General features: G+C 43.6%; 1 protein-coding gene across 1 annotated transcript in view; it reads left to right on the forward strand.

The window, feature by feature from the left end:
• The window catches only part of LOC117222094 (disintegrin and metalloproteinase domain-containing protein 10), a 438,103-nt gene that overhangs the window by 372,245 nt on the left and 38,693 nt on the right, over positions 1-27,165 (forward strand). Inside the window, exons 9-12 of the mRNA XM_033473591.2 lie at positions 9,793-9,917; positions 10,029-10,157; positions 11,964-12,132; positions 20,347-20,516. Of these exons, the coding sequence (XP_033329482.2) occupies positions 9,793-9,917; positions 10,029-10,157; positions 11,964-12,132; positions 20,347-20,516 (593 nt within the window). The remainder of the gene's footprint in view (positions 1-9,792; positions 9,918-10,028; positions 10,158-11,963; positions 12,133-20,346; positions 20,517-27,165) is intronic.

Raw genomic sequence — 27,165 nt, forward strand, 5'->3', positions numbered from 1 at the left:
GTGAGCAACATTTTTCAAAAATATATGTCTCAAATGAGTATGTGCGTATCTATTGAAATTTGCAATGACATTATCAGACAGAACTTTCCGGTAGATCTAATACTTTCTGTTCATTTCGCTATTATTTGGTGTGACAAACAAAATTAAAAGCTCTCGTTTTTTAACTTTTTTATCCGAGCCTATAACGAAGATTTAAGAAATGTCTTTCGTAGATCTCGGTAATTTGTACGTGTGCTGAAAAACTAGAGTCGTGATACGGGCGATGAAAGATTTAGTTTTTGGTCAAAATCGTGACAATACTGCGATTTTTGTTATTTTGAATTTGTTGTAACTCATTGCAATATCAACCGATTTCGATCAAATTTTCAGCGTGCATACAAGTTGCCGAGATCTAGAATTTTTTAAATCTATCTACATAAATCATATATATATATACAATAATTTTTAATATTAATATGTTGATATTAAATATTTTTAATATTAATTATATATATTAAAAATTATTGCATATATATAGAATAATATTTAATATATTTACATATGTAATATCTACATTTTTTATATTTTGGTTACAGGCTCGGATAACAAAGTTAAAAGAACGGGAGCTTTTTATTTTTCTATTGTCATTCCCAGTAATAGTAAAAATTTAAAAAAGAAATCATTTTAGTCATTGTTTAGTATACTAGTCCCTCGATCATTTCAATCATTTAAAAAAAGATTCAAGTCACTTAGCCCAGATTGAAAAAAGTTACTGCGATTCGAAAGGTACGCCAACACTTTTGCGGGCCACTGTAATTCGAAAATATATTCATAACTTGACAGTACTTTAGCTGATTTCAAGATGAACTCGAGGACTCGCTACAGAGTGACCCAAAAGTTACTCAAAATCGGGAATCATTTGAAGTTCAGTAAATTCTCCCCAATTGTCCTTCAGCTTCTAAACAAAAATGGACAATTTGAGAAGAAGAGACACGATAATTCGCGCCTCGCGGCTCGTTTTTATAGTCACCGATTGTCAACAACTGCGAAAACTATTATTATATATAATCTTTACCTCCCAAATTGTCCGTTTATGTGCACAATCTGAGCGCGAATTAGGGAGAAATTATTGTAACTCATAAGCAAAGCCGCGAATTTCAATTTCAGCTAAGAAAAAAGTCATCGTAAATTCTCACCAATTGTCTCTCGGCTTTTAAATAATTACGAAATAACAGAATAAATAGAATAATCGCTTCTCCTCTTCCCAAACTATCAATTTTTGCGCGAAATCTGAGCGCAAATTAGGGAGAAGTTATTGTAACTCGTAAAAAAAGCCGCCAATTCCATTTTCAGCTAAGAAAAAAGTCACCGTAAATTCTCTCCAACTGTCCCTCGGTTTGTAAACAAGAACGAAATAATGGAATAAATAGAATAAAATCGCATCTCCTCTTCCCAAATTGTCCATTTTTGCGCGGAATCTGAGCGCGAATTAGAGAGAAATTTTTGTAACTCGTAAATAAAGCCACGAATTCCATTTTCGCTAAGAAAAAAGTCACAGTAAATTCTCTCCAATTGTCCCACAGCTTGTAAACAAGAACAAAATAACAGAATAAATAGAATAATCTCATCTCCTCTTCCCAAATTGTCAATTTTTGCGCGCGATCGGAGCGCGAATTAAGGAGAAATTACCGCATCAACGAATACCCGTGACCAACGAGAGGCGAAATAAGCTGGCGCGAAACGAGCGAGCCAATGATCTAAACCGGGCTTCGTCAGCTCGCAGAGATCTAACTATTATCAGGATCTACTCTTCTTATCGGATCGTAACGTGTCGTGGCAATCCGATCGACGACTGCATTATTCTACTGAGCCGATGAACCATTAGGTATGCAGTGGCTCAGAGCCGTTCTACCAAAGTGAATCTGGTCAGGAGATTGTTCTACGTTCTTGATCATGAGCGCAAGAGAGTCTGTTCTCATTGTGTGCCGCGGATTAGGGTATTAATGCACGCGTTCTCCCGCGGAATTTCTCCGCCGGAACGCACGGCAAGCTCGTTGTTGTTCTACTCCGTTTGACCGCGCGGCGGACCGTTCTCGACGAGGCGCGATCACAAACGATCCGCAGCGCTCGCAAGTTCGCTCGTCCATTGTTTGATCGCGGATCACGGGTAACGACGACTTGCGCTGGCCGGAACAAAGCTGCCGGGCGCTATCACTGCGAATTTTTGCCTCGGCTGCTAGCCCGAAGCTTGTCTGATAATCTACTTTTCCACGGGGCGGCTCTTCACCGGCCCGGGAAACTGGATCCACGGAGATAAGTACAACAGCTCGTTACGAGAGATATCGAATATCGGAATACGAAGCTCGATAATTCCCGGCAAAGCCCCGGGGCCATTTCATTGGCACCGGTCTAGCAATATCATAGCCCCGCCACGGAAATTTCTCGTTTCCCCTTATACGGGGCCGAAATTAAAAAAAAAATATAGCCGACGGAGTCAGAGAGGGAAAGAGAGACAGAGAGACAAAGAGAGAGAGAGAGAGAGAGAGAGAGGAAGGACTGAGCGAAAGAGGAGAGAGAGAGAGAGAGAGAGGCCTGGCCTCTTTCCGCCGATGAAAAAGATAATAAAACTGCGGACGGGAAGGAGAGACTGTCTGGAAGTATCGATTGAAACCGCGATACCGTATCGAGGCTTCGATTACCCCGTGATCCGGCTATGTTTTCCTAACTGATCCATAATTGCCTATTCCCTGCGAATTCGCGGATAGTAGGCAGAGTCACGCGATGGAAATTCTTTCCCGGAACGAACACACGTGAACGTTCTTCCTTCTATGACGCAATTTCGCTGCACTCCCCTCCCTCTCATTCTCTCTCTCTCTCTCTCCCTCTGTGTCTCCCTATCTGTATCTCTGACTATTTCTCTCCCCCCCTCCTCTCTCTCTATCTGTATCTCTCTCTCTTCATTTCTTTCTCTCCCTATCTGCATCTCTCTCTTTATTTGAATCTCCCTCTCTATTTATCTCTCTATCTCTCTCTCATTATCTATCAATCCCTCCCTCCCTCCATATCTCTATCTTTTTCAAGGTATCTATCTATGTATCTCTTTCTATCAATATAACTATCTATCAATATATCTATCTATCTATCTCTTTCTATCAATATATATATTGAAAAAGATAGAGATATAGAGGGAGGGAGGGATTGATAGATAATGAGAGAGAGATAGAGAGATAAATAGAGAGGGAGATTCAAATAGAGAGAGATATGCAGATAGTGGGAGGGGGAGAGATAGATAGATAGAGAGAGATGGATAGAGAGAGATACAGAGAGGGACAGAGAGGGTGCTAAAGATATATATATATATATATATAGAGAGAGAGAGAGAGAGAAAGAAAGATAGAGAAATAGATAGGTAGATAGATAGAGAGATTGATAGATAGATAAATAGATATATACAGATATATATATCTTTCTATCTATCTATCTATCTCTTTTTATCAATCTATTTCTCTCTCTGTCCCTCTTTCTCTCTCTCTCTCTCTCTCTCTCTCTCATTCTATCTCTCTCTCTCTCTCTCTCTCTCTCTCTCTCTCTCTCTCTCTCTGTCCGCGTGTGTGAGTTTTTTAATTATATTGTGTACGGCACGTTATCGTGTGAAGATACGCGGAGAAAAATTGGCTTTTCAGCGAGTAATTTGTTAAATGAATTCTTGTGTACAAAGAGGAGATCCGTCTGCGGAACGGTGCTTTAAAGTCACGCGAATACTACCGCGGAATAATTCCATGGTTTGTTAATGGAACGATGGCAAATTAAATTCTAAATGCCGCGTTAACTGGAGGAAAATTCGGACGGTTTGAAAATTTTGAAAGCTCATACATTTCAATCGCGCGCTGCTCTTCCCTCCGTATTAATTCAATATTATCTTTAACAATATTTGCGAGATATGGATATTATGTTTGCGCGTGCCGCGATTGTACCGTCATTCACGAAATTAATTTTTCAACGGAGACGCTGTCCATAGTTTGGTGCTGTTTCGATAACGGTGTTCTCCTCCTGTGATTTTACTCGGCAGTTTCCGGTCGGTGAATTTTTCCGTATTCGTTCTCAGATTCGAATACTAATTTCCGCTTACCTAATTTCGTTAGGTTTCGCCGAACATAAGAACGCGGAGGAAGTGATCGACGTCGTACAGCCCAATTTTAATTTTATCAATTTTAATTTGATTTAGTGAATATTTCGTGAAATATTTAATATGGTATATATGTATGTATGGTATACATACAGGATGTCCCGAAAATGTCTCGCAATGCAAATGTAGGGGATTCCTGAGGTGATTTGAAGCAACTTTTTCCTTCGCGAAAATTTTCTCCGAGGCTTCGTTTACGAGTCATTAACGAAAAACACTGACCAATAAGAGGCAAGCTAGGCAGGCGCGCGGCGGCCCAGCCATCGAGTGCGCGGAGCCCAGTTCCGTTCATTGGCTGGGCCGTCTCGCGCCAAATGATCTCGCCTCTTATTGGTCAGTGTTTTTCGTTAATAACTCGTAAACGAAACCGCGGATTGCATTTTCGCTAAGGAAAAATTTACTTCAAATCACCTCAGGAATCCCATACTTTCGCATTGCGAGACATTTTCGGGACACCCTGTATATGTAATATATGTGGCAGTAAAAGCGTTAAAATTAGTCCAGATTTACTGTTGCACGACACGTTCTCACGACGCTATGACAGTTTGTCGAACACCGAGAATTTAGTGTACTTTCTGGAGCCACTGTATGCGAGTGTCGAAAAAGTGTATGGAACGAAGGAGACTGGAAACAATCGAGCAAGGTGTAAGCGACACTCGTTGTTTCGGTAGGGCGGCAGAGGATAGCTAGGGTCTATAATGAATTGAAATCGAGGCAGCTGTTCTCATCCGCTGAGGAACCATGAAACAGAGTTGCCGAGGCACCCGGCTCGTTTCATATTCCGCGAGCCGGGATACACGGACCGTGACGTGTATTTGCCGCGAGCGTCCAGTAACCAAATATGCCTCCTGAGACTCGCGGCTCCTGGCAAACACGCAGCGCTCTTCCTCTCTCCCTCTCTTTCTCTCATACACACTTTATCGCTCTCTCTCTCTCTCTCTCTCTCTCTCTCGTCTATATATATATATCGCTCTCTCTCTCTCTCTATGGTTCTCTCTCTCTTTCTTCCTCTCTCTCTCTCTCTCTCTCTCTCTCTCTCTCTCTAAATATATATATCGCTCTCTTTTTCTCTCTCGCTTTCTTACTCTCTCTCTCTCGCTCTCTTTCTCTCTCTCACACTCGCTCTATTTCTCTCACTCTCGCTCTATTCCTCTCTCTCACTCTCTTCCTCTTTCTCTCTCTCGCTCTCGCTCTCAATCCTTTTCTGTTTCTCTCTCCCTCGCTCTGTTTCTCTCTCCCTCGCACTGTTTCTCTCTCCCTCGCTCTGTTTCTCTCTCCCTCGCTCTGTTTCTCTCTCTCTCTCTCTCTCTCTCTCTCTCTCTCTCTCTCTCTCTGTCTCCCTCAGTTTCTCTTGTTCCACCCGCAAACGTTGCAAAAAGACCGGGCCGACGCATCGGAACTGCAAAAACCGCAGTAAGCATCGTGCAAAGAGGCTAAGCGTATTCCCCGTGGGCCATCCCGCCGTTGTCTAGAGGACGCGGTGGTCTTCTGCTTCCGGTATCGATCCTGCGAACACTCGAGGTTTCTTTGACGCCGTAACAAGGATTATTAACCGGTTAACCGACCACGACGAAATACAGTAGTTTCTCCTAGAAATGTTCGGAAGTCGGAATTGAAACCGGCAGATCTGAGAATCCTAGGTCGCGATTCTTCGAGCTACGTGGCTTGTTTTTATAGGAACTCGCGGCAGTCGGCAATAAAAGGCAGCGGCAAGCGTGCCGATGTACATTAATATGAATACATAGTAATGCTAAAATAATGACAATGACTTAACTTTTTTATTTCTAGTTTTTTGCCACGATTCGAAGGCAATTTGGGGGATACATGACACGGTTTGAAAGCAATTCGGAAGTAATTCGAAAACAATTCGAAGGCAATTCGAAAGCAATTCGAAGGCAATTCGAAAACAATTCGGAGACAATTCGAAGGCCACATGTCACGATTCGAAGGCAATTCGAAGGAAATTCAAAAGCAATTCGAAAGCAATTCCGAGACAATTTGGTGGAAATTCAAAAGCAATTCGAAGGCAATTCGAAGGCAATTCGAAAGCAATTCGAAGGCCACGCGTCATTATTCGAAGGCAATTCGGAGGCCATATGCCACGATTCGAAGGCAATTCGAAGGAAATTCAAAAGCAATTCGGAAGCAATTCGAACGCAAATCGAAGGCAATTCGGAGGCCACAGACACGATTCGAAGGCAATTCAAAGGCCACATATCACAATTCGTCGGTCACGTACCTAGTACAGTAATTTCTCCCTAATTCGCGCTCAGATTGTGCACAAAAATATACAATTTCGGAAGAGGTGGTTCGATTATTCGAGCCTTGCGTCTCGTTTTTATAGTCACCGATTGCCAACAACTATAAAAACGAGTCTATTAATCGTACCTCCTCTTCCCAAATCGTCCATTTTTGCGCGCAATCTAAGCGCGAATTACTGAGAAATGACCGTCTTCCGGGAATTCGCGTCACGTGTCGCATCACACGCTTCGCCGCCCCCTTCGACCCTTAAAATCAACGTAGCAATAAATTACATAGGCGTAGGACTGGCACAGGGAAATTCGCAGCAACCCGAAATTTGGCATTTCCGGGAAACAATTACTATATTTCACCGTACCAATGGGCTTTCTCCATCGTGGATACGATTTGAACGGTGACATTTTACATCGTAAAAAGTATTGTAAATGTGATTACATCTTCGCCGCGGCGAAAATGTCCGAACGATAAAGCAAAAAATCTTCTCGTTCCCGTGCTTCCCAATTAAAATCGGGGCCGTAATCGAATCGTCAAAATCGTCCCGGTCCGCAGGGGCGGTTCCGCCGCGGGAATGATAATGTCCGAGCAAACTGCGCGCAGTCTTTATTAATACTATTCAAATGCAGTAATCCCCTATAAATTCCTTTGTCATCGAGAGGAAGATTCAGTGAATTCAATTAGAAAGGATGCGACTCCCGCGGCCGTTCCTTTTTTTTACCCGCCGTGCCCGGCGGGAGAACGGCAGGCAAATGCCGCTCGTTCCAAAGTCTTTAATTAATTTCGTTTTTAATTTCCCCATTGTCGCGGCCAGTATTTTACCTGGAGCTCCCCTGACGGGAGGGCGAGATCGCGGGGGTGGCCGCGCCACCCCTGAATTCCCCGGGCCGCCGCCGCGACACGGCCGAACATCCTGCTGGATGTTGTCCTGGCCGAAAATAATAAATCAGCCGGCCCGAAACGTCCAGTAATTTAATTTCCGGTTGAACTTTTCTCTAACCGTGGCGAGCTCCCTCCGCTGGGGATCGCGGTGTCCGGCATAGCTCGAGTATATGAAACGAGATAACCGCGAGAGAGAGAGAGAGAGAGAGAAGGGGAGAGAAAGGGACAAAGAGGGAGGAGAGAGAGCGAAAGAGAGATAAAGAGAGAGAGAGAGTGGAAAAAAAGGAAAGGGAGGAGGAAAAGTGAACCCGGAGCTGAGGGACAGGGATGAAGTCTCCGGCTCGTTCCGGCCCCATTTCCACCCCTTTGTTCGCCATTTTTTGTTCTCAGAAGTTTCTCGCGGCATTTTTGTCCCGGCCGCTCCCGCGCCCGTGGCCGGGCGCAAAAAGCAAAATGTAAAAAAGGAAGAAGCAGAAGAAGCGATGAATATTCCATGAACGTCGCATATGAATTTCAATGAGAGCGATTGTTTACGGACGTACGGTGTGTTCATCGAGTGTTCCGGGCAAGGTCGCCGGGAGCCGTGTTTCGGCCTTTTTAGAATTGTCATCCCCTCGGCAAAAACGGTAAAAAGAACCTCGTCCCCCGTATAACACTCGACGACGTGGTCGAGTGTAATCTGCATTAAATAGAAATCGCGTTCGCGGCCGCGCGGTCAAAGCTGCGGTCGTTTTTACTTTCTTTCGGCCGGCTACCAAAGACGTTTTGTTATTTCCCGGCGAACCGGCAATTTTCAATCGACGCTGCGGTGCTAATCCGTAGCATGAAAATGGGCGAATGCTTTGTTCCAGCGACGCTTAACGAGTGATCAACAGCGTGTAATACACTCCTCGGTAAAAAGATTTGTATTTATTTGATTCAATATTTATGTAATTTAATATTTAATAACTTAGTATTTATTTAATTCAATATTTAATAATTTAATATTTATTAATGCAATATTTAATAATTTAATGTTTATTTAATTTAATATTTAATAATTCAATATTTATTTAAATTAATATTCAATCATTTAATATTTTCATAATTCAATATTTATTTAATTTAATATTTAATAACTTAGTATTTATTTAATTCAATATTTAGTAATTTAATATATAATAATCCAATATTTAATAATTTAATATTTCAAGATTTTTATTTATTTAACGTTACAATCAATTATTTATATTAATTTATCAATTATTTTTATACAAACTTACAAAAATTCAAATACACAAATGAGATACAATTGAAATAAAATTTCAAATAAAATTATTCAGACTAGTGGAATACAATTCTATTGCATTTATGTATTTATATAATGGTATTTTGCAATATTGTGTAAAAATAATAAATAAAGATCACTTAATTTTAATATGTCCTACGTTTTTGTCGCAGACTGTAGATCCAACCGACTTTAAATCATTTAAAAGGCAGCGGCCAGCATGCATTAATATGAATACATAGTAATGCTAGAATAAAAACTATGACTTAACTCTACTCTGTTTTGAAGTAGACACTTCCAGCTTTCAATTGAGCTAAATTTTACAGAAATAACTCTACAGAAACATATTTTTAAATCCACCTGAATTTTTCCTTTTAAATCTTGTAAATCCTATGTCTGTCAGAGACCGATTCCTTTTAATTCCTCAAAATGGTCTCATCATTCTATTGCAACCTAATCTACCCGGTCATAAAGTAGACACTTTCAGCTTTCAATTAACCTAAGTTGCTTAGAAGTATCTCTACGGAAACATGTTTTTAAATCCATCTGAACATTTCGTTTAAAATCTTGTAAACCCCATGCTTGTGTCAGTGGTCGATTCCTTTTAATTCCTCAAAATGATCCCACCATTCTATCGTAACCTAATATACCCGATCATGAAGTAGACACTTTCAGCTTCCAATTAAACCAAGTTTCATAGAAGTATCTCTACGGAAACATATTTTTAAATCCATCTGAACTTTTCCTTTAAAATCTTGTAAACCCCATGCTTGTCAGTGGTCGATTCCTTTTAATTCCTCAAAATGATCCCGCCATTCTACTATAACCTAATCTACCCGATCATGAAGTAGACACTTTTTGCTTTCAATTAAGCCAAGTTCCATAGAAGTATCTCTACGGAAACATATTTTTAAATCCATCTGAACTTTTCCTTTAAAATCTTCTTTTCCTTTAAAATCCCATGCTTGTCAAAGGACGATTCCTTTTAATTCCTCAAAATAATGTCATTCTATTGCAATCTAATCTACTCGGTCTTAAAGTAGATACTTCCAGCTTTCAATTGAGCCAAGTTGCATAGAAATATCTCTACGGAAACATATTTTTCAATCCGTCTAATCTTTTCCTCAAATTACAACTGCAGCATCGTACTTTGCGATGGGGTAATTGCGAGCGAAAAATAAATGCGAGGTCATGTCGAAAAGTAGACAAATCTGAGCCGTGTTTCCAGAGGAGGACTACGACGCGTTCTGCCTGTCCTACATGTTCACTTACCGGGACTTCGAGAAAGGCACCTTGGGACTGGCCTGGACGGGGGACCTGAAGAACGCCGGCGGTGTCTGCGAGAAGAACGGGGTGAGTATTTTCGAAAATCCAGCCCGAAAGCGTAATTAACGCGGGCTCTGTATAAATGACGCTGGTCCCGGCGCTGCTACGCGGGGGAACTAACGCAGTTTCATCTTGCAGCACTACAGGGGTAGCATGAAATCGCTGAACACTGGTATAATCACCCTACTCAACTACGGGAAGCACGTACCACCGACGGTTTCTCACGTCACCCTCGCGCACGAGATCGGTCACAACTTTGGATCCCCGGTAAGTTCACGAGCAGCCTCTCCTCTCCTCTCCTCTCCTCTTCTCGCCGCTCCACGCCTCTTCACGACTGACAGCCCTAACGCTGCTACCGAATACGCGTGAAACGTTTTAGGGGCGGTTTCCCCGGAAGTTTTTCACACAAACGTTACCGCCGTCCCGCGATCCCAATTGTTCCAGCCAGACTGCCTCGGTAATCTCGAGGAGCTCCGCTCTGATTGCCGAGCTTCCTGCATCCGAACTCGATCAAACTTTTCAATCGAATGGAAAATTTTCAACGTCGCTTCTTTCGACGTTCTCGCGAAATTCAATTCTGCTCTCTCCTCATTAATATTTAAGCAGACGCGTAAACGTGCGCACGCAATAAATATGTATTTTCTTCATCGACGAGACGATTACGATCGGAAAGCTTTTAATCATTGTATAGTGATTTCTCTCGGAAATGTTTGGAAGTCGGAATTGAAATCGGCAGTCGCGATTCTTCGAGCCTCGCGGCTCGTTTCTATAGAAACTCGAGGCAGTCGGCGAAAAAATGCAGCGGTCGGCGTGCATTAATATCGATACATAGTAATGCTGGAATAAAAACTATGATCTGACTCTACTCTGTTTTGAAGTAGACACTTTCAGCTTTTAATTAAGCTAAGTTGCATAGAAATAGCTGTATGGGAACATATTTTTAAATGCATCTGAACTTTGCCTTTTAAATCTTGTAAACTCCATGCTTGTCAGTGATCGATTCCTTTTAACTCCTTAAAATGATCTTGTCATTCTATTGCAACCTAATCTACCCGACCATGAAGTAGATATTTCCAGCTTTCAATTGAGCTGAATTTCATAGAAATAGCTCTACGGAAACACACTTTTCAATCCATCTGAACCTTTCCTTTTAAATCTTGTAAACTCCATGCTTGTCACAGATCGATTCCTTTTAATTCCTCGAAATAATCACATCATTCTATTGCAATCTAATCTTAGCCTGTCTTAAAGTAGACACTTTCAGCTTTCAATTGAGCTAATTTGCATAAAAATAACTCTACGGAAACATATTTTTAAATCCATCTGAACTTTGCCTTTTAAATCTTTTGAACCCCGTGATTTGTCAGTGGTCGATTCCTTTTAATTCCTCGAAATAATCACGTCATTTTATTGCAATCTAATCTTAGCCTGTCTTAAAGTAGACACTTTCAGCTTTCAACTGAGCTAAGTTGCATAAAAATAACTCTACGAGAACATATTTTTAAATCCATCTGAACTTTTCCCTTTAAATCTTGTAAACTCCATGCTTGTCACAGATCGATTCCTTTTAATTCCTCAAAATGATCTCGTCATCCTACTTCGATCTAATCTATCCTATCTCGAAGTAGACGCTTCCAGCTTTCGTTTAAGCTAAATTGCATAGAAATAGTGCAGCGAGAACGTGTAAAAACATTCGACCAAATTATCGCTTTGGATTCGTGTAATTTTCCATGCCTTTTACTAGGTGTCAGAGGTCTTCCAATGACAATGAAGAAAACGGTACTGCAAGAAATTAATCGACGCATTAGAAAATGATTTCCGAGTTGGCGAAATTGCCGGGAATTTATAAAAATAGCCGTACGAAATATTTTCAGCGGCGCGGTGCGAGGCGCGGTGTTTGGAAACGTGTCCGCTGCAGAAACGTGAAAAAATTTGAAATAGCGCGTGGGTGGTTGGACAGAGGGGCTCGGGGTGATTGACCGAAGAATAGCCGAATGTTTCGGAGCGTAAAGCAATAATTCAGTTTCCTTTTGTGAATGCCGGCAACGTTTTCTCTGTCTGTAAACGCGACAGCACGACCCGGACGAGTGTTCGCCCGGCGGGGAGGACGGAAACTTCATAATGTTCGCGAGGGCCACCAGCGGGGACAAGCGGAACAACAATCGTTTCAGCCCATGCAGCCTGGTCTCCATAAATCCCGTTCTAAATGCCAAGGCCCGCTCGACCAAAGGCTGCTTCGCCGGTGAGTACTCCCAGAGCTTTCGGAATTTTAATTAGTTTCGAACGGGGTCAACGTCTCTGCGTTAGCGCGCGAGCCGTCACTTCTGACCCGTGGAACTTCGATCGGCCGTTAACAAGATTACTCGCTGAATTATTTATACTTAAACGACGCCGCTAATCAGCGATCGACACGTGCTCGACCGACGCCGGCAAACTGATCCACGTCGCCAGCCGAGTCACCGAATTAAACGCGCCCTCCCCGAGCCGAAACCGTTTTCGAATCTTACCTTTCAATTTTCGTCCTAGTATAACTGTGCCAGTTACTGTGCCACTCCCCGATTACTGTGTCCTTACAATAAATATCAGTTCTATTTTCTAAAAAATGCTGTTAACGCTAGATTTACGGAACCCGTTAAAGTGACGAGTCGTTAATTTTTTTTATTTATTATTGTTATATATTAATTTATTATTCGTATCGTAAAGATACAATTATGAATTATTTATTCAATTTTATTTCAATTCTATGTTACTTTTACGGCAAATGTTACAAAATAACGCTTGTTCAAAATCAGAATAAATGTCTTATTGTTACTTTTATAGGCTGATATAAAACAGCTGTTCTTTGTGCTCCGTAAATCTAGCGTTAAATTGAAGATATTGAATTTTTTCAATTTTTGATCTGTAATTTTCATGGTTAAATTGTAGTAATTCATAGTTACATAGTTACATATTCATGTGCTGAATAGTTTAATACGAGAATGAACTTTAAGCCTCGCCTGGCAGACTCGGGGTCAATGCTGACCCATACAATGTTTATGCTCACGTATGCGGTGAAATCTAATTGCGACTAACATTGCGATTGACTTATTACCCCTACTCTAACCCAGACTCTGTGAAACAGCAATTGTTGTGTGTTGAATAAATATACAGGGTGTCCCATAAGTATGTCAATATCCGGAAAAGGATGATTCCTGAGATCATTTGAAGTAACTTTTTCCTTGGCGAAAATGCAATCCGCTGCTTCGTTTGCGAGTTATTAACGAAAAACACTGACCAATGAGAGGCGAGCTCGCCTGGCGCTAGGCTAGGCGCTAGGCGGCCAAGCCAATGAGCGGAACTGGGCGGAACTGGCTCTCTCTGGGCCTCTCATTGGTCAGTGTTTTTCGTTAACGATTCGTTAACGATGCCTCGGGGAAAATTTTTGTAAAGGAAAAAGTTTCTTCGAATGACCTCAGGAATCTATAATTTCCCAGAAGTACCATAATTTTGGGATACCCTGTATATCATTTTCTAAAGTAATTTTTACGTTATACTGTTGGTTTGTGCATGAAAAGTTGTTGAATCTGTAATTATTGTGCGAGCAAATACATTCAATCTCATGTACTTGAAATATTCAAGCAGATTCGGACGACACTGATCACAGCCATCGTTCAGACTTTGATTGGTTTTTCCTTAATAACTCGTAAAGGAAGCCGCAGATTGCATTTTCGCTAAGGAAAAAGTTGCTTCAAGTCGTCTCAGGAATCTCTTATTTCCCAGAAACACCATAATTTTGGGACATCCTGTATAATTTAAACGTTTCAACAAGTGCGATGCAGATAAGAAAAATGGTTTCGCTCGTCGAAAACCACGGACATCAAAGGTGACACAGTAATGGACAATGGGCACAGTAATTGACACGCTCGCCCTAATCCCGAGCTGGCGCTTCCTTCATTTTCACATCCTCGACGACGAGAAAAATAAAAATTCGTCGCGACGTCCGTTCCGCACGCAGCTTCCGGTCTCTTGATCATCGCTCACCGGCGCCGACTCGATCGGAACCCCGGACACGGTTCCCACTTTGTCAATTTCTTTCGCTGTTGATCTTGATTCCGGCACTGCAACGAGCTCAAGAAACCGGAAAACTTCGGGGCAGCGGCGAGGGGGGCAGGGGGGTCGGGAGAGCCTGGAAAACCGAGGCGTTCCGAGAATTAAGGAGTCAGGGAGAACCGGCAGATTCGGAAGTTGCGGGAACACGGAGTCCGCAAATTGGAAAATTAGGAATCCGAAGGTAATTAAGGATCCGGAACTCGCGAAGTCGGGCCACTCGGCGGCCATTCGAGCCTCGATGTATCGCTCTCGCAGACTTTCATCTCCTCCCCTCTCCTCTCCGCCCTTGCGCGGCGCGCGTTCTTTATTTTTATTCCTCTCGGGAGGAGAGAGGAGAGGGGGGGAGATACTAATCTAGCCTTACAACGTTAATAAATTTCGCATACGGGGGAGGAAAAAAGAGACGAGCAGAGGGGAGGGACAGGGGATATCGATGCCTCGGAATATCGATTGCACCGGAGTCTCTACCTGCGAGTCAATGGCGATTCTATTAGTTTGGCAACGATGAAATTTGTAGTTAACTAATATTGCCAATTTTAACAGCTTGGTATTTCACATTGGCTTAATATTTTACCGTTCCGTTTTCTTTTTTTTTTGGAAAGTTACACATCTTGCCTGTTTAAGGAAATCATTGCAAGCTCTAAGAAATATTAAAAACATTTTTTAAAAATTAATTTTGTTGAAAATAAAACGGTCGGAAATTCACATTGTTATGAGGTATGAATTCTTACGTGGAATTATGGCATCGCAGACCGCGCGAAACTTCAACCCCTTGCCGTACTATTTTCTTCGTAGTTAAAATGATTAGACGTTTCTCGATTGTGATAATTTCATAGAAGAAAGAAGACAATTTATACTTATTGAGAAGAAAACATATTATATTTATTATAATATATATATATATATATAATACTATAATATAATATATCTATTTATATATGTTTATATTTTTATATTATTTTATATTTATTATATATATATTTTATATATTTATATATATATAAATAAATAATATAATATATAATAATATTATATTTATTATAATAAATATTTAATAAACATTATAAATATTATAAAACAGTGATCAATAAGAATCGAGTACGGCTGACGCGAGGCGGCCGAGCCAACCAGCGCACGAAGCCCAGTTCCGCTCATTGGCTCGATCGCCTCGCGCCAGCCGAGCTCGCCTCTCATTGGTCACTGTTTTTCGTTAATAACTCGTTAACGGTGCCTCGGAGAAAATTTTTGTAAAGGAAAAAGTTGCTTCAAATAGCCCGAGGAACCCGCCACTTTCGGATTGCGAGACATTTTTGGGACACCTTGTATATACAGACAGAATATACAGTATCAGACTCTGTACAGTACACATCAGACTCTGCCGTCCAGAGAAATAGCCTCGCGCAGAATTCAGCCGTACCTAAAAAAGGTTAATAACGCGGCCTGGTCGCGGCAGACGGGACGAACAGCTCCGCGGAATGTTCGCGAGTCGAAAAATCGCGCGCGAACTTCATCGAAAAACAGATAAGAGACAGGAAGCAAGGAATAGCGACGACCGATCTACGGATGCCGAAATCAAAGAAATAGCGTTCGCATAAATGCGCGAAAAGGGCAAAGTTCAAGTCCGAGTTCCATCGTGTTCTGAAAGCGCGGACAGAAAGCTCTCGGGCGCTTTTTTAAACACTTCACCGCGGCGGGCTGTTCGCGCGAACGAGAACGCTAATGCAGAAAATCCGCAGGCTGTCCATTAACGAGTTCCTTGAATGTTTCCCCGACTAATTCCATCTCGGGCCCTCTTGTTTCGCCGGATTTCCGCAACGCTTTACATTTTTCCATCCGTTCGTGCCGGCACTCGCATGTCCGAGTGCCCGCCGGCACGTTTTATCGCGCGTTAATCGCGCAACAAGTCCCGGAATACAACGCGATCAATTCATTACGGGCTCCGTAAACATTCTTTAGGGAGCGATAAGTCTTCCGTGCAGGCGTATTCCCGCCGCGTCCGAAGCCGTTGTTCCGGATAAAAATAAAAGTGACCCCCGCATCGCGCGCGGTTGCGGTTTACAATCGCGATTTACATTTCCTTCGGAATAACCGTTGAGGGACTCGCGCGGACGGTCGATGGACGCGGCTTAACAAGCAAAGAGGAGAGAAATTAAAATTCCGAGAGCGCGAGGCGTCTTCGTCGCGCCGCTTAGCGAGCGATTATAACGCGCCGCGCCGTTTCCAGCCGATTTTTAATCTGAACATCGGCTTGTTGATCGAACCGCGAGCAACTCGAGCCGACAAATCGGATACGGATAAACGATCGCCGGATACAAAGACGCGAAAGGGGCTGAAATCCGCGAGGAACCGGAAGTTCGAGGCGTAGAACCGACGGCCTCGCTCCGCTCCGCGCCGCGCCGCGGCCGTGTAAAAACAGAGCCGAGCGCGAGCAGCTATCGCGGCGGCTCCGCAATTGATTCCATTACGCAGCCGCGGCCGACTTGTTGAGCTTCATTAAATCCAGGATTTCATTAAGCTCGCGGCGAATCAGGTTAACATTTATTCCGTCTAGTTTGCCTCTGTTACGCGGCTCGTCCCTACTTTCCGAATCGCTGCCGCCGCCTGCCGCGACGCTTCCTTGATTCTATACGATGCAGACGGAGACTGAGACATCTCACGATGTGAAATACTTCGGTATTTTTGGCGGTACTGACGTCGCATGCCGGTATTAGCGCATTATTCGGTGTTATGTCCCATTTTTGGGACACTTTTTCAAATTTTTTTTCTTTTAAAACTGTTATTTCTAAATGAAATACGATGCAGACGGAGACTGAGACATCTCACGATGTGAAATACTTCGGTATTTTTGGCGGTACTGACGTCGCATGCCGGTATTAACGCATTATTCGGTGTTATGTCCCATTTTTGGGACAGTTTTTCAAATTCTTTTCTTTTAAAAATTGCTATTTCTAATTGAAATACGGGCATTGAAATAGTGAGGACATATCGCGTGCGCCATGAATGTATTAAGAATTTCCGCAATTTTGTTTTAAATCATTGTAAACTTCAGGTTGAACCTAATGACCTCGATTTAATTATTTTTTGTATTTTCGAATTGCCGCGGGTAATGGGTTAAAACCGATTTTAACGCGTTCTGTGCCAAGCTGTTTTTATAATTATTATTATGTTATATTTATATTATATTATTATTACATTATTATATATACAGGGTGTCCCAGGGTGTCACTGTTTTTCGTTAATAACTCGTTAACGGTGCCTCGGAGAAAATTTTTCTAAAGGAAGAAGTTGCTTCAAATGATCCGAGGAACCCGCCACTTTCAGATTGCGAGACATTTTTTCGAAACAAAATTTCTAAAAAATAATGCTGAAAAATGATCTTTTTTTTTACTTTTATACAATTTTACACCTAAATATAAAATAAACATTTTTCGGTGATATGGGCCTTTTTTTCATATTTCAATATGATGCAAACGGGTTAAGCGAAGATGCTTCTCTATAGCAGTGTGGAAGCATTCCATTTTCTCTGGCAGTTCTCTTGTCGTCTGACGCGAATTTTCGTGCAAAAGTTGCTCTAATCGCTCTTCATCGAACTCAACTGGACGGTCAGAACGAGGCGCGTCTTGCGGAGGAACCTATTTACCGTGTGATAAAAGGGTTACCTGTACCACGTTTGCGAGAAGCAAATTGTTCGATGTCCTGCATTCGATCGGCCGCATCTGCCTGAAAAGATATCTCCCATTAAGCTCGACGAGCAGATTTTGTGTAAACGTAGTCACTGATCTCCAATTTGTACAAAGTGGAATAAATCCTGCATGCTCCATCAAGGATCCTCTTTAACAGGAACGGAAGCTCGTCGAAATTGGTTCAATCTGCAATTTACCCGATTCGCTTAACTATATTCCGCTGGAGTCGATGATTAAATTACGGCCCTTAATTCGACATCAATCAAATTTTGTACAATTTTAATTCAATTCAAACCGTATTCCATTTATCGTAGATCGTATAAAGAAAGTACACAATCTGATAATGCATTGCGTCAAAATGACTGCGAGATTGCGGTGAGCGAATCGCTATACGTAATTCATTCAGAGATTGAAAACCGATATATTTTCAGGTTTAGGTGTTACAGTGAATTCTTCCTAAATAAGACTCAGATTGTGCACAAAAAATGCACGGAAATGCTTCCTGCTCTTGTCGTAGGTGACGTCAAATACAAATAGGGTGTTCAAGTCATTGTGTAACGTTGCGTTGCAGTCGTATCAAGTAGCATTCGCCATTGAACTGAGTATTTTTTATTGTGTTCTTTGGATAATGACTATGCTAGATTCGCTAGCACTGCCCCGCAGCTCTAAACCGTAGCTCCAAATCGGAATTATTATTGTTTCGTATAGTGATACAGTAATTTGTAACTAATATAGTAATTTTCAACTAATAAGCTTGGCACGATTCGAAGACAATTCGGAGAGTACTTGACACGATTCGAAGGCAATTCGGAGGGTATTTGATACGATTCGAAGGCAATTCGGAAGCCACGTGACATGATTCGAAGGCAATTCGGAGGATACTTGACACGATTCGAAGGCAATTTAGAGACCACGTGACATGATTCGAAGGCAATTCGGAGGGTACTTGACACGATTCGAAGACAATTCGGAGGATACTTGACACGATTCGAAGGCAATTTAGAGACCACGTGACATGATTCAAAGACAATTCAGAGGGTACTTGACACGATTCGAAGGCAATTCGGAGGGTACTTGATACGATTCGAAGGCAATTCGGAAGCCAGGTGACATGATTCGGAGGCAATTCAAAGGCCACTTGCCACGATTCGAAGGCAATTCAGAGCTCACATGTAACTATTTCGACGGTCACGTACCTAATACCTACCACGTACAGTAATTTCTCCCTAATTAACGCTCAGATTGCGCGAAAAAATAAACAATTTTTTAAGAGGAGATACAATTAATCGAGCCTTGCGTCTCGTTTTTATAGTCGTTGACAACCGGTAACTATAAAAACGAGCCGTAACGCTTAAATAATCGTATCTCCTCTCCCCAAATTGTCCTCTTTTGTGCACAATCTGAGCATCAGTTAGGGAGACATTACTATAACTGGCGGTAGACTTATAAGTCCGTGAGAGGAGACGTAACTAGGACCTTTCCCAGGCTTCAAGATTAAAATAATTTCTGCGGTTTTGAGTGGTTGAGACCAGTAGTTTAGTCTGAAGACACACGATTATTCGAGTCTTGCTCGTTTTTATAGTCGTTGACAATCGATAACCATAAAAACTAACCGCAAGGCTCGAATAATCGTATCTCCACTTCGAATTGTCCATTTTTATGTATTAGGTCTACCGGAAAGTTCTGTCCGTTTTTGAATTGAAATATAACAAAATTTTCATACATTTAATAATATTTATTGTAGAATATACTTTCCATCGTTACTTATGACTTCTTGCCAGCGTGATGGCAACTTGTAAATGCCATTTTTAAAAAATGATTTATTTTTAGAGGCGAAGAACTCGACTAGTGCTTGATTGACATCAGCTCCAGTTTTGAATTTTTTTTCCTGTAAAAAGTTTTGCAAAGAGAGAAACAAGTGATAATCGGAGGGTGCTAGGTCTGGGGAGTATGGTGGATGCGACAGAATTTCCCAGCCATGTTTTCACGATCGCGTCTCGCTTAATAATGACATAAGACATCTTTGTTTCAGTTTATTTAGGAGAGTACATGTGTGTAAATGCAATGATAAAGAAAGATAGTCATATATGTCTCAAATCAACATGTGCATATGGATTGAAACTTGAAGTGACACTATCGGACAGAACTTTCCGGTAGACCTAATACAATCTGAGCGTCAATTAGGCAGAATTCACCGCATTGCAAAGTGTTTCCCCGTTTGTAACAAACGTTTCCTTAGGCAAGATTCGCACGAGCGTCGAAAAAACGAACATTGTTCATCTTTCCTAATTTATCCAGTTCAAATAAACGACAAATCTTTCTCGTACTTCATCAGCAGAGTAAGAACAGGCAACGAATATCCGTCGATTCGACGCTCGCGTGCCTGCAGCCTCGATTAAAGGCGCGGCGCCTTAAGAAAATTCGCTGGGAATCGTGATGGTTACCGCAAAATTCGCCGAGACCGGTCCTCGGCCGTGGACCGTATAGACTCGGAAGAATATGGGACAACCGGTGGCGGGTGATGTGTTAATAAAAACTGTCGACGAGCGGGGGTCGAGCAGAAAACGTGGGATCGTTACGGCGTTGAGCGGGATTTAATAGCGATCGCTGATGGGTCTGCAGCGTCGCGGCAAAAAGAATAAGTAGATCGACGCCAGTGAAATGGAGAATCGATGTGTCCTCAGAGCCCCAAACCGCCATCTGCGGGAACGGTGTGGTGGAAGACGGCGAAGAGTGTGATTGCGGCTGGGAGGAGGACTGCAACGACCCTTGTTGCCACCCTCAACGGCTCCATCATGCCCCTCACGAGATACCTTGCCGCCTTGCCGATGGCGCGCTGTGCAGTCCCAGCCAGGTAAGTGGCCCTTTTCGTTCATTTGCTGACTACCCGGAAATCCTCGGCGCTCTCTTCCCTCGGCGAGTCGCGATTAACCGTGCGATTACTCGAACGACGATCGTTCCCGCCGCTCCGGCCCCGAGGCGATTCCCCCGGAAAATCTCGAAATTAATCGATTACGATCGTCGAAAGCGCGAGCGAGGAGCGGGCCGAGCATATTCCTGAAACATTCATATTTTCACGGCGAAGGAGCAGCCGAACGCGTTCCCCGAACCGTTTTGAATATCTCGGAAAGATTAATGTTCCGCGTGACGGAACCGCGGATGCAGAATATCGATTGTCCGTGGACAAGAGGATCGTTATTGCCTGCTCCTTCGTTCGGCGAGGCGACGCGCTGCGAGGACGTTCTTTAACCATTTGCCCTGGAACTACGTCTGAGAGACGTGGTTAAAAAGTCGGGACAGAAATGATTATTACGTGTGAGAGACGTGGTCAAAGGAGCGGGGCATGAATGATTATTACGTCTGAGAGACTTGGTTAGATAATCAGGGCAGATCTCAGAGACGTGGTCAAAAAATTGGAGCAGAAATGATTACGTCTCTCAGACGTGATCAGATAATCGGGCTAGAAATGATTATCACGTCTGAGAGACGTGGTAAAAAATCGGGGCAGAAATTATGATCACATCTGAGAAACGTGATCAGATAATCGGGGCAGAAATGATTATCACGTCTGAGAGACGTGGTCAGATAATCGGGGCAGAAATAATTATCGCATCTGAGAGACGTGGTCAAAAAATCGGTGCAGAGATGATTGCGTCTCTCAGACGTGATCAGATAATCGGGCTAGAAATGATTATATGACGTCTGAGAGACGCGGGCAGATAACCGGGCCAGTAATGACTATCACGTCTGAGAGACGTGGTCAAATAGTCATTGTCTAGGAAACTAGTTCCACTGCCACCTAAAAAAAAATTCAAGTCATTTGCACGAATTTAAACCAGTTAGCTGCGGCGCCTCCTTTTCAGTGCGCGCACCTATATGCATCACGAGAATCAAGCGACGACGAGTATACTCGTCGTGACACAAAACACTGCCACTTCTCCCCGACGTACTCGTCAAACACAGATAACTGGTTAACATGCAGATGATCGTACCAATATCTCGACGAGGTGTCAACCCGCCGAGGCAGCCGCGTCACGGTTAATCTAACGATAAAGGCTAGCTGCGAGCAATATACCCGCTAGAAGCTATAAATTGAATTAGCTGGGATACGCGATGTCCCAAATAGCGTCGTGACGAACCGTGCGGGAACCCATCCTTTCGCCGCGTTCCTTGCGGCCGAGAATATTCGAGCGCGTCAGTTTCGTGCGCGCGTCTGCTAAAAAATCTCGAGCTCCCCTTAACTCTGCAATCCTCGCGTCCGCTTTCGGCGGCAATTAAGTGCTCTAACCCAGTAATACTCTCGACAAACAATAACCGTTCCGTCGGCCGCGCGACACCTCCGTTCGCCGGAACAATCGTAAACGATACTTTAGGTGCTTGTTGGGGCGTCACAGCGTCGTCAGTAATAGCGATGAATTATGACGCTATACAGGGTGTCCCACAATTATTTTAACAGCCGAAAATGAGGGGTAGCTGAGGTCATTTGAAGTAACTTTTTCCTTTGCGAAAATGCAATCCGCGGCTTTGTTTACGAGTTATTAACGAAAAACACTGACCAATGAGAGGTGACGGTGCGAGAGAGAGAGTCCGCGAGAGAGTACGCAGCACGAGGCTTTGACAGATGGTCGGGACGGACTCGAGCCACGTTCGAAGTATTGAACAAATCACGAAGTGAGAACTTTCCGGATTTTTTTTTTACTACGTGACAGTGATATTTTGAAGAAAAACGCTGTTCACCTTTACTTTAGAATGTCTGAAGAATATTTACTAATTTTTCGGACCCGAAATAATAAGTAATTTAACCGTGACGGCCGTTTTAATTTTCTAGTGTGCATGACACCTCGTGTGTAACATATGAAATTTTTAAGCAAGGTGTACAGTGAAGATTAACAAAGTACGTAAATGATATTTTACGTTAATGGTATTTTATTTAAATAATTCCGTGTCCGAACATATTTCAACGAATGATTCGCAAAGCTAATTTAATAAATAATAATCGTGTTAAAGGATGTAAGGGATATGTTTGTTGGAGAAATATGAAGAATATTATCAACAAGAAACTCACCCATTTAGTTGTAAAATCCACTTCATGCACGGAAATGTGTGCAGGAGGATAGTGCATTGACCTCGTACAATGTATGATGAACTGCACAGCTGATCTGTATCCGACGGCGACGAACAGAAGGATATCTCCAGGCAGGCAATTTCAACGTTTACTTTCACTGCATTATCACTAAACACTGATCACTTATCAATAATATTTATGGACCAACTTTCCTGAGTTAATATGTATGGCCCTGAAAAGAGCCGATTGTTTTATGCGACGCGTTCGAAGTTCATATCGTTAAGAACACATACCGCGTTGACGGGATAAACTGCGGAAGACTAGCACGATGGCTGACAATGTTCGCGTTCGATGGAAAACAGTTGAAATTCGCTCGTAGGAGAACGAAACACAGTCGGCCATCGTGCCAGTCTTCTGCAGTTCATCTCGACAACGCGGTACATACGTGTCGTTAACAGTGAGAACTTCGAACGCGTCGCATAAAAAAATCGGCTCTTTTCAGAGCTATACATATTAACTCAGGAAAGTTGGTCCATAAATATTATTGATAAGTGATCAGTGTTTAGTGATAATGCAGTGAAAGTAAACGTTGAAATTGCCTGCCTGGAGATATCCTTCTGTTCGTCGCCGTCGGATACAGATCAGCTGTGCAGTTCATCATACATTGTACGAGGTCAATGCACTATCCTCCTGCACACATTTCCGTGCATGAAGTGGATTTTACAACTAAATGGGTGAGTTTCTTGTTGATAATATTCTTCATATTTCTCCAACAAACATATCCCTTACATCCTTTAACACGATTATTATTTATTAAATTAGCTTTGCGAATCATTCGTTGAAATATGTTCGGACACGGAATTATTTAAATAAAATACCATTAACGTAAAATATCATTTACGTACTTTGTTAATCTTCACTGTACACCTTGCTTAAAAATTTCATATGTTACACACGAGGTGTCATGCACACTAGAAAATTAAAACGGCCGTCACGGTTAAATTACTTATTATTTCGGGTCCGAAAAATTAGTAAATATTCTTCAGACATTCTAAAGTAAAGGTGAACAGCGTTTTTCTTCAAAATATCACTGTCACGTAGTAAAAAAAAAATCCGGAAAGTTCTCGCTTCGTGATTTGTTCAATACTTCGAACGTGGCTCGAGTCCGTCCCGACCATCTGTCAAAGCCTCGTGCTGCGTATTCTCTCGCGGACTCTCTCTCTCGCACCGTCACCTCTCATTGGTCAGTGTTTTTCGTTAATAACTCGTAAACAAAGCCGCGGATTGCATTTTCGCAAAGGTAAAAGTTACTTCAAATGACCTCAGCTACCCCTCATTTTCGGCTGTTAAAATAATTGTGGGACACCCTGTATATGTGGACTGTATATAAAAATAAAGAACCGGATTTTCCTCGAAGTTTTGTATTCAACCCGCGACTACACTACACCCTTTGGTCAGGAGGTCTTAGTTCTACGAATTCTGTTCCAACTCTGTTCTATTAGAGAATATTTTCCTTCGTGGTAGACTGCCACCCCTCCAACGCATTTCTAATACTCGCTGATTGGTTTTCCTTGATTTTTGGCAATAGTCAATCAGTGAGTCTGTTTTAAAGCAGACACCCTTCCCTTGCGCCCTTAACGCGTCTTTCTGGGAGGGTGCTGGTGTATGGGAGGTGGGAGCGGCCGCAAGGCTTTGGCAAAGATAGGAGAATTCCTCCAGGCATCACCGTCATAAAACAATGTCAGGCTGACCCTTCGGAGCTGTTCCTTTTTTATGACACGTCCTGGCCATCGAGGCCGAGAGAAGCGAAGTCCCAAAAATCAAGCAATAGAGCATGCGTACTCTCGGCCGGCAAACACTTTACGTCCAAAATGCATACCAGGTGTTATTAACCTTTTAGGCACGACGCGCCACTATAGTGGCTTCCGCGGATGTCATCTTTCAGAACGACACGCCGCTATAGTGGCTTTCGCGGATGTCATCTTTCAGAACGACACGCCGCTATAGTGGCTTTCGCGGATGTCATCTCTCTGGACGACGCGCCACTATAGTTGCTTGCTCTAGTAGCTCACTCGCTCATCGTTTGAACCAAATAATCGTCTTCATATGCATTGTTTCACACTTTTTTGTCTTCACATCGATTTACAACAGTCTCTACAGGGTGTCCTAAAAATGACTCGCAATCCAGAAATGGCGGGTTCCTCGGATCATTTGAAGCAACTTCTTCCTTTACAAAAATGTTCTCCGAGGCACCGTTAACGAGTTATTAACGAAAAACAGTGACCAATAAGAATCGAGTACGGCTGACGCGAGGCGGCCCAGCCAACCAGCGCGCGAAACCCAGTTCCGCTTATTGGCTCGATCGCCTCGCGCCAGCTGAGCTCGCCTCTCATTGGTCACTGTTTTTCGTTAATAACTCGTTAACGGTGCCTCGGAGAAAATTTTTGTAAACGAAAAAGTTGCTTCAATTGGCCTGAGGAACCCGCCACTTTTGGATTGCGAGACATTTTTGGGACACCCTGCATATACAGTATCAGACTCTGTACAGTACACATCGGACTCTGGCGTCCAGAGAAATAGCCTCGCGCAGAATTCAGCCGTACCTAAAAGGTTAAAAATCCTAAGCTCACAAACAGCCGGCTAGGCACGTCCGTGTCATAAAGAACATTAGTGCTGTGCACTAACAGTGCTGCTGCTTCGAAGTCGATCTGAATGTGCCAGTCGGGCCACGGAGTCGGTTGAACCGGAGAAACCGTATTAAAACGCGAGCAACGGCGATAAAGGATAACAGGAGCGACTGGAGCGTTAACGGATCAATTATCGCCGAAGGCAATAATCGTCCGCGTTCGCGTTCTCGAGCGAAGCCCTCGACACGTGGCCTCCGCTCCGAACGAAATCCACAGCGAGCCAGCCGGCACGGCGCGTCTGCGTCCGTTTGCGAACCTCTTACTTAGCTTGTAACTTCGCTAATTAATAACGCAACTGCGCGGCGCGATGGCGCGGGGACGGCCGGGTATTGATGTTTATTAATGATACACTAAAGCCGTAATTAAACGCGGAACGTGCAGTTACACGCGTCCCGTCCGCGCGCGCGCCCGCCCGCCAGCCCGCGTCAGCCCGTGTTAATCCGACCGATGCCGCTCGTTTGTTCCACCGACGGGGGGAACTTCGATGCTCGACGGCACGACGCCGACCCTGCGTTCGATAATTAAACGGGGCCCGCCGATAATGAGTAGACGAACTCCTCTGCCGCGGTCGAAATCGAGACACCCGCGCCCGCGCCCACGCCCGCGCCCCAGCCGGTAATTTATGCGGCAGCGAACTTCGACGTTTCTCCGGCTGGTTGAACCGGCGTGAACTTGGAATCGAACGCTTCCAGCAGCCAGGCCACGGTACACGAGATAGATTTACCATCGAACGCCGCGGAGCGTCACGTTTCCGTGGGCCATCGATCCGCTCGAGAGCCCATTGATCCCGCAACGCAGCTTGCGGTCGGGAACAGTCCCGCTCCAAACTGTAATTCGGCTGATGCCGTTCACCAGGGTGAAGCCAATGCCAACTGCGCCGTGCTAATGGTAATAAAAGCGGCCGGAAACTATGGGAAACCCGAAGAGACTGATCGTGGAAACGACTTCTGAGACACTGGCGTCTTGCGTTTGACGTGCAGTCGGAAGTAGCGGTGTGTGGGTACTCGAAAGTTCGGGCATCCGAGCCTCGGGTCGGGTTTGTTGTTGATCGGGTCGGGTCGGGCCGGGTTTACAGTCGATCGGAGCCAGTCGGGTCAAATTTTCCGTCGATCGGGTCAGGTCGGGTCGAATATGCCGTCGATCGGGTCGCGTCAGGTAGCATCAGATCGCGTCGGGTCGGGTTGGCTCGGGTTGGGTCGTGTTTGCCTTCGATCGTGTCGGGCTGGGTCGGGTTGGCTCGGGTTGGGTCGTGTTTGCCTTCGATCGTGTCGGGTCGGGTCGAGTTTGCCATCGATCGGATCAGGTCAGGTCGGGTTTGCCTTCGATCGGGCAGGTCGGGTCGGGTTGAATTTGCCATCGATTGGGTCGGTTCGGGTCGGGTCGGGTTGAATTTGCCATCGATTGGGTCGGTTCGGGTCGGGTCGGATTTGCCGTCGATCGGGTTGGGTCGATTCGGGTCAGCCCGGGTTTGCTGTCGATCGAGACGGGACGAGTCGAAACGGGTCGGGACGGGTCAAGTCAAGTTGGGTCAGATCGGATCGGACCGGGTCAGCTCGGGTTGGGTCGGGCCGGTCCGGGTCGCGTAGCTTTCGGATACTCGAAGTCGTATCGGGTCCCGAAAACGTTCGGATACTGGAAAGGGATATTTAGACATTTTATTAGCTTGGTTGAAAACCAAACCTTGTTGAAAAACGAAGGAAAAAGCATGATGCAGTAATTTCTCCCTAATTCGCGCTAAGATTGCGCACAAA

This window comes from Megalopta genalis, chromosome 3 (genome assembly GCF_051020955.1).
Source record: "Megalopta genalis isolate 19385.01 chromosome 3, iyMegGena1_principal, whole genome shotgun sequence".
Lineage (NCBI taxonomy): Eukaryota > Metazoa > Arthropoda > Insecta > Hymenoptera > Halictidae > Megalopta > Megalopta genalis.